The sequence below is a fragment of the Sorghum bicolor genome, chromosome 2, assembly GCF_000003195.3.
Source record: "Sorghum bicolor cultivar BTx623 chromosome 2, Sorghum_bicolor_NCBIv3, whole genome shotgun sequence".
NCBI classification, from domain to species: domain Eukaryota; kingdom Viridiplantae; phylum Streptophyta; class Magnoliopsida; order Poales; family Poaceae; genus Sorghum; species Sorghum bicolor.
The window spans coordinates 47,341,393-47,353,741 of record NC_012871.2 but is presented as its reverse complement, the minus strand read 5'-3'; the positions used below and the strand labels follow the sequence as shown (position 1 = coordinate 47,353,741).

Genomic DNA, 12,349 nt, shown 5'->3' with positions numbered 1-12,349 from the left:
GGCGCGTGTGTCGCAGTTGCGTAGGCATGGTGTGCATGGCTGGTGTGGACCCGAGTGGTCACACAACATGGCACATGCGCTGGCACTGGATGCACGGACGTGGCCAAGAGGGGACGTTCCTGGCTTGGGGTTGATCGACGAGGACGTCGATCTCTTAAGGGGGTGAGGATGTAACACCCGGCCCAGGGCTTAATAGGATTAATAGGAGACTCATACAAACAAGTTGCAACTTCTTTTTCGGAAGCCTATCTCGAAAGAACTCTAAAGTTAAGCGTGCTTGGCCTAGAGCAATTTAGGGATGGGTGACCGACCGGGAAGTAGTTCCCGGGTGCGCACGAGTGAGGACAAAGTGTGCAGAAAAGACTAGTGTTGGTCTGTGGGGGCTGACTATGTCCTAGAAAAGCTGCCAGATGTAAGCGGGCCCGGCCTCGTGGAGGCGGGACGTTACATTTATGTCAAGCATGCAAAGAAATCAAATTGCTGCAGTGTTGTTCGAATCAAACCAAGAAACCTTTTCTCCATGCCGGAATCAGCTATTGTTGAAGAGGAATCAGAATTTGATGTTGACTCATTGCTTGTTGGGGTGGAGCACATGACTGTTAGAAGCGACCAGGGGGACTTGATGAATTGGCGATGAACGGATATGGAAGGGGAAGCAATTGACACATCTGTTATTGAGAAAGCAATTGCTCATTCTGTACCAGAACCAAATGAAGACTTTAGCGATGAGGGTGAAGATGATGTTGACGCTTATATTGACGATGGAGTTGTCGCACCTGCCGTTGCCACAGATGATGAAGCTGATGATGATTTTTTCATTTAAGTTTTCACAATTTGCTGTTAATTATGTTGTGAATGATTATTTTTTAGATTCTCACCTACGTACATGTCCAAATACTTGCATGACTCAATTTTTGGATGAAAGCGCTGGATTCAAACCTAGTAGTAGTGCTTTAAAGGTTTTTGGGGGCTGTGGCCACCCAAGCATGCAACAAAAAAAAGGTCACCAGAGGTAATTCATGAAAACTAGCAGGCAAGAGCTTATAAAGTGCATACATCAGCTAACAGACACTTACATATACTTACATATACTTAGTAGTTCTCGACACTTATACAAGCACATACAGTGCTTCTATTAGGTCTTACAAAGTACCAGACACCAGCAGTTACTACTACCAGCAGCACATAGAGTGCTTTAATTAGTTACTATTGCAGTAGCAAGTTCCAAAGACCAGAAGACACACATCTAAATACATAGTCATTTTTACAAAAGGTGACCGTCAGGTCTGACTTCCATTTCAGACATGCAATTCACTTCTTCTTCATCTTCTTTTTCTTCTCTTTGAGAGGCTTCACCACACCATACTTGACATCAACGAAGAGTGTCTCAAAGAACTCATCAAGTTCACTACAGGACTTGTAGGCTTCGCTCATGACCTGATTTTTTTGCATCAGACTTAGCTCCATCAAATAGTTCTCTCAGCTTCTGTACAGAAGCCCCCTTCTTGGTCTGTGCAAATGGTTCTAGCACCCCATACTTGATGTCAACGAAGAGCGTCTCGAAGGACTCATCAACTCGAGTCGATGTCTTATTTGTTCGGCGTTTCAACTTTTTTTGCATCATTGTTAGCTGTCTCAACAAGCCACTTCACCCTGTCCACTGGATCCTCCTGTTCTTCAAGGTCTAAGAAGGAAAACGAGTCTTCCTCATCACTGTCATAGGGAACCTTCATTAACAAAAAAAATTAGAATATCCTTATACTTTGCATAAATAATATAGAAAACATATACACCAGCAGTTTCGTATATCAAAAGGCTATGATAAAAGTAGGCTGGCATCAGTCAAGAGGTAATAGCTGAATCATGTCAGGATTTACTATCTCCAGAAAAACAACACCTTTACAAGGAACCATCCACACTCTGGGTTCCATTGCTATCTCCACATGCAAAGGTATCAGAGTCAGAACCTTGTTGTTGCTTATTATTCTAAAAACTTCCTCCTGGGAGGTGCATTTGGGTGATAAAGAACCTGAGAGTATGTACAGATTATCATATTTGGACTGTATATGTAAAAATTCCTCCTGGGAGGTGTATTTGACTGATAATTATATTGTCCGTTTACAAAGACAACAACTGCTATAAATCTACTATTATCTCTATTGCTATACTACCTATCTAATATAAATCTGTGATGCCAATAAGTCATACCATACAAAGGGAGCATATCCAATCTGAAGACACAAGCTTGGCCGTGTTTTGATGCAACACTAATTATGCTTCTGGACCAGTACGAAGACAAACAACTCAGGGTTAATAACAGTTTTATATCTTTTCTAAAATTATTAGTAAGAGGTACCTAAACAATCGTTTCTGATTCATGTTACGACTACGTTTAATTTGTAGTCTACTCTCTATATGTGCTATCAGGACACCTAGCTTTAACTAGTCAAAATTTTCAGAAATAATTTTTCAGTTCCCAACTTATAAGTTCCATTTCACATTGTAGCGAGCAGTATTGCTCCTATGAAATATCGATTGAACATCACTGCTATTATTTCAATCAATTTGTTTTCAACCAGTTCACAAGTATCTGCCACTATGCCATACAACTTGCCACTATCATGAATGTCACTGAAAAAGGGTTTGCCGAGGAGGGGAAAGGCAGATCTAACCTTGTTCTTGCCGTTGAAGCTTGGGATTGGGGTTAAGGGCTCCCCTTTGATCTTCTTCGCCGGGATTGGGGTTGATGGCTCCCCTTTGACGCGCTTACCTCGGGGCACGCGAACCTCCGATGAGAAGTCCGAGTCGTCGGAGTCGATGTAGATGACCTCGCGCACGGGGGCAAACTGGCTGCGCGAGTTGCGAGGCTGGTCTGGGCTTTTAGGCATCGCTTGCTGGGTGCCATTGCCAGCGCCTCCGTCTACAATGTCGGCGTCGTCGTGGGAATGAATCCACCGCTGCCGCCATCGCCCGCCGTGTGACTCGAGGTTGAGGATGGAACTGAGGGGACTCACGTGGGGGTCACAGAGTCAGGTGGGTCATGGGTGTGTCAAAGGGTTTTTTGGAATTGGATGGGTCACATGGGCCGGCCCAATACGAATCACCTCGCGCCTCTGTGATGTTATCCCAGCACTGAGCAATAACTTTAGTCCCATATCGCCAATTCAATGATGTAGAGCTCTGCTTAAAAGTTCAAGGCTGCAAGCTCAAATGAACTCACTTGCTCTATCACCACCCTGACCACGCTGCTACTTTGTTGGGCTTGCTCAAGCCATGCTCGGCTTTGTGGAGACTGTTGTTAGGCCACTGGCTAGGCTAGGCCAATATTTTTGTATTTTTTTTCAACAATTCTTTGTTTGACTTTTGGAGTTACATGTCAATATTTTTATATTTTTTTCAACAATTCTTTGTTTGACTTTTGGAGTTCAACGTGTCTTTCAATATTTTTTACTAAAATTTTTTAATTCATCATTACAACACCATTTATATTATTTTCATTCCATTGCTCCTCAGTCTTAGCTTAATGTCGCGCTCTATCTCGTTGCCTTTTACATGGTTGCCATAAAGAATGTTCACTATTTTGGTCATACTCGGCCGCGCTGACGGGTCTAACCAGGTCCGAATGCCACGTGCTGAGTTGGTGGTCACCACCACGTTGTGCCCCGTCGTGGTGCTCATTTCTAGATACGAACTCGGCAAGTGCAAAGCTTGCGAGCAACGGGTTTAGGCATGTCTTCAAGCCGAGGCGCTTGGCATGCCCTCAAACCATGTCCTAAAAGTCTAGTTCCTCAACTACATGTGACAGAGAATTTAATTATTGGTGATGGCGAAGATCACCTTCTAGTGTCATGTGTCATTTGCATATGCGGGATCGTTTCTGGTGCTACCCGAGATGTCATCACCATGCAACTATTGGTCCTAACGGTCGTGTCGTTGGATTCAGAGGACGACGACGTCAGGGAGATGTACTTGGGAACCGCCACAAACTATGACAGATGTCGAAGGTTGTCACGGCATGTCCACGTGTGGGTTCACCGCCGGCACTACGTAAGACGTCGTCGCCGTGCCTTTGTTGGTGGTGACGGTCATGTCGTCAGAGTCATACGACGACTTGAGGGAGATGTACTTGGGAACCACCACGAAGTACAACACATGTGGAACCCTAGGTGGTCCACGTTTGGGTTCACCGCTAGCGCTAGCGGAGACGTTGACGTCGTGCCCTTGTTTGTGGTGACGGTCATGTCATCTGAGTTCGATGACGAAAATATATTAGAGATATGTACGTATATGGCCTAGGCCTTGTTTAGTTATAATTTATTTGCAAAATAGATATCTTAGCACTTTTATTTGTACTTGACAAATATTATCCTTGCAAATATGGCCTGGAAAAATATTTTTACAAATTACAGGTAAACTGTGAAATTAGTTATTTTTTATCTATATTTAGTGCTATGCATTTGCCGTAACATTCTATGTGACGAGAAATCTTCAAATATTTTGCAATTTGTTTGGGAAGTAAATAATGCGCACCAAAAGTCTTCTTATTTTTTTATCAGATCATTAATTTTTTGGCCAGGCGCGCGCACACCCAAAGTCCGTGAACCAAACTACCGCCAAAATTTTAGAGCACGCGCCCTTCTACCATGAGAAAACAAACAGGCCCGCTAAGCACCCGCTAATTACTCCGACCCTAATATAGCCGCCGCCCCCACCCAAGCAGTTTTTGTCTTCGCATCTTCTCCACTCCCGGCCGCAATGGAGAAGACCACACCAAGGCTGTCATCGCCACCACCTCCGCAGCGGCCGTGCACTAGGAGCTCAACGTCGCCGCCGCCTCTGCGGAGGCCGTCCACCACGAGGTTGCCGACTCCTCCGTCCTCGCCGTCTCCTCCGTCCATGAGATCCCCATCTCCTACGTCCAGCAAGAGGTTCTCGTGAAATCCCAAAATTGCTAATTGCTAATTGCTAATTGTTTCTTGAGTTACTCATGAATTACTCCCTTCTATGTCTTAAAAGGCAATTGCTAATTGTTTCTTGAGTCGGCAATAACCTTATATTTAACCTCTGAATTAGCTGATAGAAATTAGCTGCTATGGGTTTGTTATTCTTGAAGTGCCATTGATTTCTGAATGAGTTGGAGTATTCTAAAATTAAATTTGCAGGTCACGATAGATATAGGGGGCATGGGGATGGCTGCTCATGGAGTTGGCATTCAAAAGCTTAGTTGCTGCAAAGATTAATATTTTACCTTTGTTTGTGGATGCATATTGAACATTTTAGTTTGTTCGTTGGATGCATATGTTGATTTGGGGTGAGATTTCTATTTCGAACATAATTTTGTTTTCAAGACTTCACTCTGCCGAGCAGCTTGATGCAGCACACCAGTATATTGATAATTATTATATTCGATTAACAAGTGTTTCTGGATGTTATCATCATTTTTTTAGTGGCGTCTACATATCATTCTCAAATACTGATTATTATTGTCTGTAACTTAACATGTGTTTGCGACCTATTATAACTACTTCCTGAACCAAACAAGGCCATGACATTCATTGTATTTCCTGAACTTATGTTGAATGAAGTTAAAATATATTTTCTGTAGGAAAATGGGAGATATTTGGCAAGTACTTATTGATTTCTCAGGGGGCCCCAAGGACCAGAGTCGTGCCATATTGGACATTGACCGTGCTCGAGTCACCTTTGCCAACTTATTAAAGTTCAAAGTTAAGATGGGTTATTCTTCGAGGGACTTCATGTACTATTTCAATAGATGTGGCAACGATAGAGCTTTGCTGCTGCCTGTAGATTACGAAGAAGATGCATTAGCAATGATAGAAGATTGTTTAGAAGAAAAGATAGTTAGGTTAGCAGAATTTTAAGGATGACACCCGGCTAAAAATTCAATTACACCCATCAAACAACTTAGTACACGTGAGAAAGTTAGTGGAAATGGAATTCATGATGAAGACATTGATGCATACAAGGTGTGGCTTCAGGAGCTGCCACAGGATGAAAACAATCCAGGTAATAATGTACTAGAAAAATCATCTAAATGAACTTTAGGTACTGTTCTAAAACTCACACTACATATATAACATCTATATGCATTTCGCAGAATTTAAGGATGACACCCGGCTGAATACTGTTGCAACATATAGAGAATGGTTGAGGGAGGAAGGGCTTTTTCAAGATATTCGTAATCTGAATTTGAATTATCTTGGCACTAGTACAACTTGATGTATATATTTCCAACTCCATTGTAAGTGTGTACTTTCACTCGTTTGTATGTGCAGATGCATTTTTAGATGATGAAACCATTGAAGAAGATGGAAGTGGTGCAACAGCGTAACACCAATGCAGTTTCCATCTCATGCTCGCAGGCCAAAGGCCTCTTAGAAAGGTATGCAATGGTTCAGAGTGTTCAGACAATACTATAATATAAAAATGCTGATTTTTAATGTTTACATACGTTCAATTTTATAACATCATTTTTATTGTAGGGGTTGGTGACAAGAGAAAGATTGGGCGTGGAACCGTTAAAGGTTTATCGGTTGATGCGAAGAGATTTAAACATGGTCGTCATAAACTTAGTATAGATTTCTCATCCACGCAAGGTGGCCCTATAGGAGAAAACTATCGTGCGTTTATTGATGAAATAGTAAAGTTTACAAGGAAAAGGACTCCACTTATTGGAGTTCAAAAGTGGGGAGATGTCGATCAGAATGTTAAAGATAAAATAGCACGAGATATAATGGTATGTTACAGTCTTCCTCCCGCATATGCTAAATTAATTTTTTCTAATATCTAAATTGTTCACAATTTGTTGGTCATGAGAAGGTTAGGTGGAACATTGAAAATAATGATGTTGAGAAGGCTAGGATATGGAAGATTGCAAAGGTGCGTTACAGAGGATGGCGAGCTCAATTGAGTTCCACATACAAGGCATACAATAGTTACCATCAAAGAATGAGACATAAGCCAGAAGATTTGGACATTGTCGAGTGACACTACTTGGTGTTATATTTTGGAAGTGACAAATTTCAGGTTCCAGACGTCTGACATATATGTCATTATTTTCTGTATTTTTTTAGTGCAACTAACATATCTTTGTTTATATTAGCGAATAAGCAACACAAACTCTAGCAATTCTCAGCATCAACAGACACTACATCTTACAGGATCAAAACCTTTTTCACAAGTTAGTTATGAGCAGGTAAGGATATCTTACCTAATCTTATTTTTTTACCTAAACAGTTACATTATTCAATTTTCTCATATCAGAGAAACCTAGAGACTGGTGATGAGCCAGATGATTTGGCACTTTGGAGGAGTACACGCAGCAAGGAAGGTCGATGGTCTTCTGATGCTGCTAAGGAAATATATGTAAGTACTACTTTGTTCGTTACTACTCTACATGTCATATAGTTAACTCATGAGTTATCTGAACAAGTTTTTTTCTGCTGTAAATATATTACGTGAATGATATAGTTATCTATCCTCAAACTTGTGTTTAGTCCTCTCTTTGTCCTTGTGTTCGTTATCTCTTGAATGTGAAATAATTCTTTAAAATGCTAGTGCTCAACTGTCCATTGCTTTTTAGCTCTCAACATGCTTTGCTAAGCAAACATATTTCCATGATGAACATGGACTTCGATGTTTAGAGGAAGTAAGTAGTACATGAATCTAATTGATATAGTTCAATTTCCAAAGTATCCATTTTACCTAATTCTTATTTTACTTGAACTGCAACAGCTATTGCTACTTGCTAAAGCTAAAAACACTAACTGTCTTCTTACTTTTAGGAAAGCACCTTCTCTAAAATTGTAGAGAGAATTGAGTTGGACGCTTCTGTGATTTCAAAGGAACAAGAAAGGCACATTCTTCGTGAAACCTACAAGGAAACCACTGGATGCAAGAGCAGGAAAGGTCCTGGACATGGATACTTGGCAAAGTATCCGACCCGAAGCCAACTGATGAATGAACGAATTGAAGAGCAAGCTCGTGCAGCTGCATTAGTAGCAGCAGCCCAACAGAAGAATACTAAGATGCAAGCTGAGGTACAGAAGTTAAAAGAACAGCTTTCCGTTGAAGCCACAGAGAGGGAGAAAGACAAGGAAAAAATTCAGCAGCTAGAACAACAACTGGAGAGTACAAGCAACAAGATTAGAGAAGAACTAAGGCAAGAGTTTTTTTCGCTAATCAAACAACACAATCAAGCACCGCCTTTGGTAATAATTCTAATTCACAACTATAAGCAATATCATGTATTTTAACAATGCTTCAGTGCTAATGTTTCTCCTTATAACGCAAATGCAAGAATGCTACACCAACCACTACAGCCCCTCAGCCTGAAGAAACAGCCCCTCAGCCTGAAGAATTCACTACCAATACTACTACTAGTATTTATAATAAAGTTAGTGAAAATGAAGTTGCAGATTTGGCACAGGTATTATTTTTTGATAAATGGAACCTGCAATGTAATGGATACATACATTTAATCTTGAGGTCATGTGTGCATCTTTTTTTTTCAATATGAAGGCTGGTACGGAAACTACCCTGGCCACACATAATGAACCTTCTAATGGACCTACGGTTGTTCCCACCCCCAGCCAAGGACCAGAAGATGTGCAACAGGTAATATCAGTTTTTTGTCTATGTTTGTACCTCTACTGTTTGGGCAGCATATGCAGTTTTGATTGTGCAATTATTTTTGAGGTGGAAATGATGTTTTCTATGGTTTTAATAAATACCAAAGTTGTAGATAATTATCTTATCTTGGTTGTGATAAATTTTCATGTTCCTAGGTCTGATGGTTTATGAGTTACATGCTTAATAAGTTTGTTGTCTGGTTTTGATTGTATTTCGAGACAATTTTAAAAACTTTGCAAAATTCACCATGTTAATTTGATTCTCTAAAAAACATGTCAATACAAAAGTTGTACACAATTCATGTATCTATCTGCTTCTAAAAGTTCATGGTAATTGGTTTGCATACCACAACTGTGCAAAGTTAGGTGATACGTTTGGTTGCTCTCTGTCTTGACATGATAGATTTTTGTACTTATGTAATTTCTACCTGTTAAACTTGAGAATAATGTTTGTATGATTGAAGATGAAATGTAGGCAATTCCATAAGATTTCCAGAATGTCTTGTTGCATGTCATTTGGACTTGTAAATCTCTAGTTATGATTTATTTACTTCACTACTGCATGTATACCTATAGTTGAACAGATTCATAGAAATGCTAAACTGGTGATTGCTCCTTCAAATCTTCTGGTTTTTGCAGACTGTAGCAGACAGTGTATTATTAACCAAACAAATGAGAATCCCACCTTGTCGCCTAACTCGCAGCAATGCCAACAGATCACTTTTCACAAATGACAAAGGCAGTAGTGAGTCAGTGAGATTTATTACATCACAAACATTGAGGAATAGTGCTGCAAATAAAAAGCGAGATACAAGAAAGAAAGGAGGAAAGGTATGAGCTGGAAATCTTATACATGAATCAAGTGTCATCTTAAGTTGTTGTCCAGATTATTGACATCAACTTTGTCCACTTATACATGTATATTTCTGTATGATATAATATGGAAGATGAAATATCTATTCTCTACTTTCATTTATCTGGTACAGAACAACCTTTCTTTTGCATGGGCTATGAGCTGTCTATTTTTGGTTCCACTGTGTGATCAACTATATATTACTAATGAATGTCAATTTGACTTTTTAGGACAATCAACCTTGAGGGAGTCTTGGCAAGCTGAATTGAATCAAATATTGTGCAACGAGAAAGATGTCATGTTCACCTATGCTAAGAGACATGTATTTTTGTTTATGATTGCCTTTTTGTAACATAAGTTAGTGGTTTGTAATGCAGTTTGAACTTTGCAATTATCTTCTTTTAAGTAGGAAGGCCTTTGACTTCCTTATTGTAACACCCGATTTTAAAGACAAAATCAGATATGCACCATATGTGAGTTTTAGAAGACAAACCTCACATATAGCTACAAATAAGGGGTAATATCAAAGGACAACGCATAAATTACATAGCGTACATAGAAAATCAGAAACAACCTTAGCCAGCAAACCACGGAATATAACTCCAAACTTCGGGTGTTAACTTCACTCTATAGGATCCAACTGACTGGTTGATCACAAGCCCAATACTTCTCTTGAGGTGTGGGGGAGATAGCAAGAGTGAGTCCAAGACGAACTCCGCAAGTATAACAACTAGATTGTATAGATTCCACAATCTCATGATCAATGTGACATAAATAATATAGAGCATTAAACAATAATCATGAGCATATTTACACAACAAGATTCATCACCCTTAATGTAAGAATTCCCAAGGCCGCTCGTGACCGTGAGCACGGCTAGTATACCAGTTTTTAACACTCTGCAGAGGTTGTACATCTTTACCCATGAGTCATGTTTACCCTTTCGCCTGAGGTGATCAGCCTCGTAACCCACTACCAAGGTAGGTCGGCAGGGATCACTATGAAGTCTTTCAAAGGTTCGTCCAACAAGTTAGGGCCGCTTGGTTTCGGTAGTCATTCCATGTGATTCTACCCCGCAGGGGATCCACGGTTTGCTATCCCCCATTTGCGCCACACGGGTAACCTCTAATAACAAGCTAGAAAAGTTACTCATACTTGACTAAAGCCAGAGCCATTATAGCCCTCATGGTTGCACTTTCATCCCGGTTATCACTTACGAATAAATCCTCAAGTTGTTAAAAAGTCATTATTATCATTTGTTGCTTTATATCAATCTAGTCACAAGATCATGGTCATAGAATTAAAACCCAAATGCTATACTTGCCTTGATCCAATTGTTCCTGCTGGTCCTGCTGATCTTAGTTGCTTCCAAGGCTCTGATCTTGATCACCGAAGTAATGCCCACTATCTAATCTCGGTCATCGATTATCAACACACAAACAATCGGAGACAGACATACACGAAGCAAACAAGATTATAATTAGAACAGTACACCAGCAGTAAATAAATTTAAATAAAAATTTCCAAAATCATCTGCACGTTGCTACGATCACGTCAACGAGAAATTCACGAAAAACGGAGTTACGACATGAAATCTACGCATTAAACGGGACTGCGAAGGCTATCTACGGACTTGTATTTAACTAGGAAATCTAACAGTGGTGAACCTAGACAACAATGGTACCAACGCGAAGCTTATGAAATTATAAAACTAACGCAACTTGAACGGATCGAATCGGAGCTAAAACAGAGAAGATATAAATTTTCTAAGATTTTCTTTAGAAAAGTAATTAATTAAATAGGGTCACAAAATTAAAAAGTTTCAAACTACAGTAACAGTGGTACTAACATGTAGAGAATTTGAATACGAATCTAACGCAATTCGAACGGGTCAAATCGGAGCTCAAACGAATATTTTATGGCCAAAACATTGCAGTGGCAATTCTGTAATTAATTTGAAGTCGAAAATGAAATTTAAATCAATTTTTAATCTGAATCTGGAGTTGGCCGAGGACTGCGGGTGTAATAAGCATGAAGTCGGGGGTCTCTTTAACAAAATGTCCCACGAAGGGGTACGGGACGTTCCTGGCCATCGGATCCAAGATCGACGGCCAAGATTAAAAGGAGATGAGAGAGAGGGGGAGCGGCGCGCCTGGCCGGAGCAGGGAGAGGGCGCGGCGGGGCTCCATTGCCGGCGGTGAGGAGCTCGCCGGAGTATGCCGTTCGGGCGCTACGGTGCACCAAATTCGAAACCGCGAGTACCAGGAGAAAGAGGAGAACGAAACGAATTCATTCTCGAGCTCAGCACGGCCAGAGAAGGACCCGTGCAGTGCGGACCACGGCGACACCATTGTCGACGCCCTCGGTGCGCGCGAACAAGGCCTTAGAGGCCACAAAACGGAGCGAAAGAATCACCGAGAGAAAGAGGGGGAGAAGGAGATGCTCACCACGGCGAGAAGCAGGGCAAAGACGGCTCGAAACGCCGAGCGACATGCGGCCAACGGCGGTGGTTTTCGGTGCTTGCGCAAGTGGAGCAGAGGCGAGGGAAGTGAAATGAGAGGAGGGGGAGGGCAGCTCGGGCGCGGACGCTCTTCCAATGCCGACGCGCGGGGCAAGAAGTGGTGGAGATAGTGGGGAGCGGGGGCGCGGCTCGTTCCGTTGCTGTCGAGAGAAAGGAGAGATGGAGGTGACGGTTGGAGAGGAAAGGGATGAAACTGACGGGTGGGCCCCGCTTGTCAGCCACTGGAGAGAGAGGAGGGGGAAGGGGTTGGCCGGCTGGGCCGACTAGGCTGAAAGTGAGAGAGGGGGGGAAGAAGGGTTTTGTTTTTTGTTTTTTTCAACTCAT

The 12,349-nt window shown here is 41.4% G+C and overlaps 1 protein-coding gene across 1 annotated transcript; it reads left to right on the top strand.

Moving 5' to 3' along the window:
• On the top strand, positions 7,009 to 9,964 carry LOC110432496. The gene is made up of 8 exons (XM_021453010.1): positions 7,009 to 7,047; positions 7,124 to 7,216; positions 7,285 to 7,386; positions 7,806 to 8,231; positions 8,321 to 8,449; positions 8,542 to 8,637; positions 9,291 to 9,482; positions 9,735 to 9,964. Exons 4-8 carry the CDS (start codon positions 7,977 to 7,979, stop codon positions 9,747 to 9,749), a joined length of 687 nt encoding a protein of 228 aa, XP_021308685.1. The 5' UTR covers positions 7,009 to 7,047; positions 7,124 to 7,216; positions 7,285 to 7,386; positions 7,806 to 7,976; the 3' UTR covers positions 9,750 to 9,964.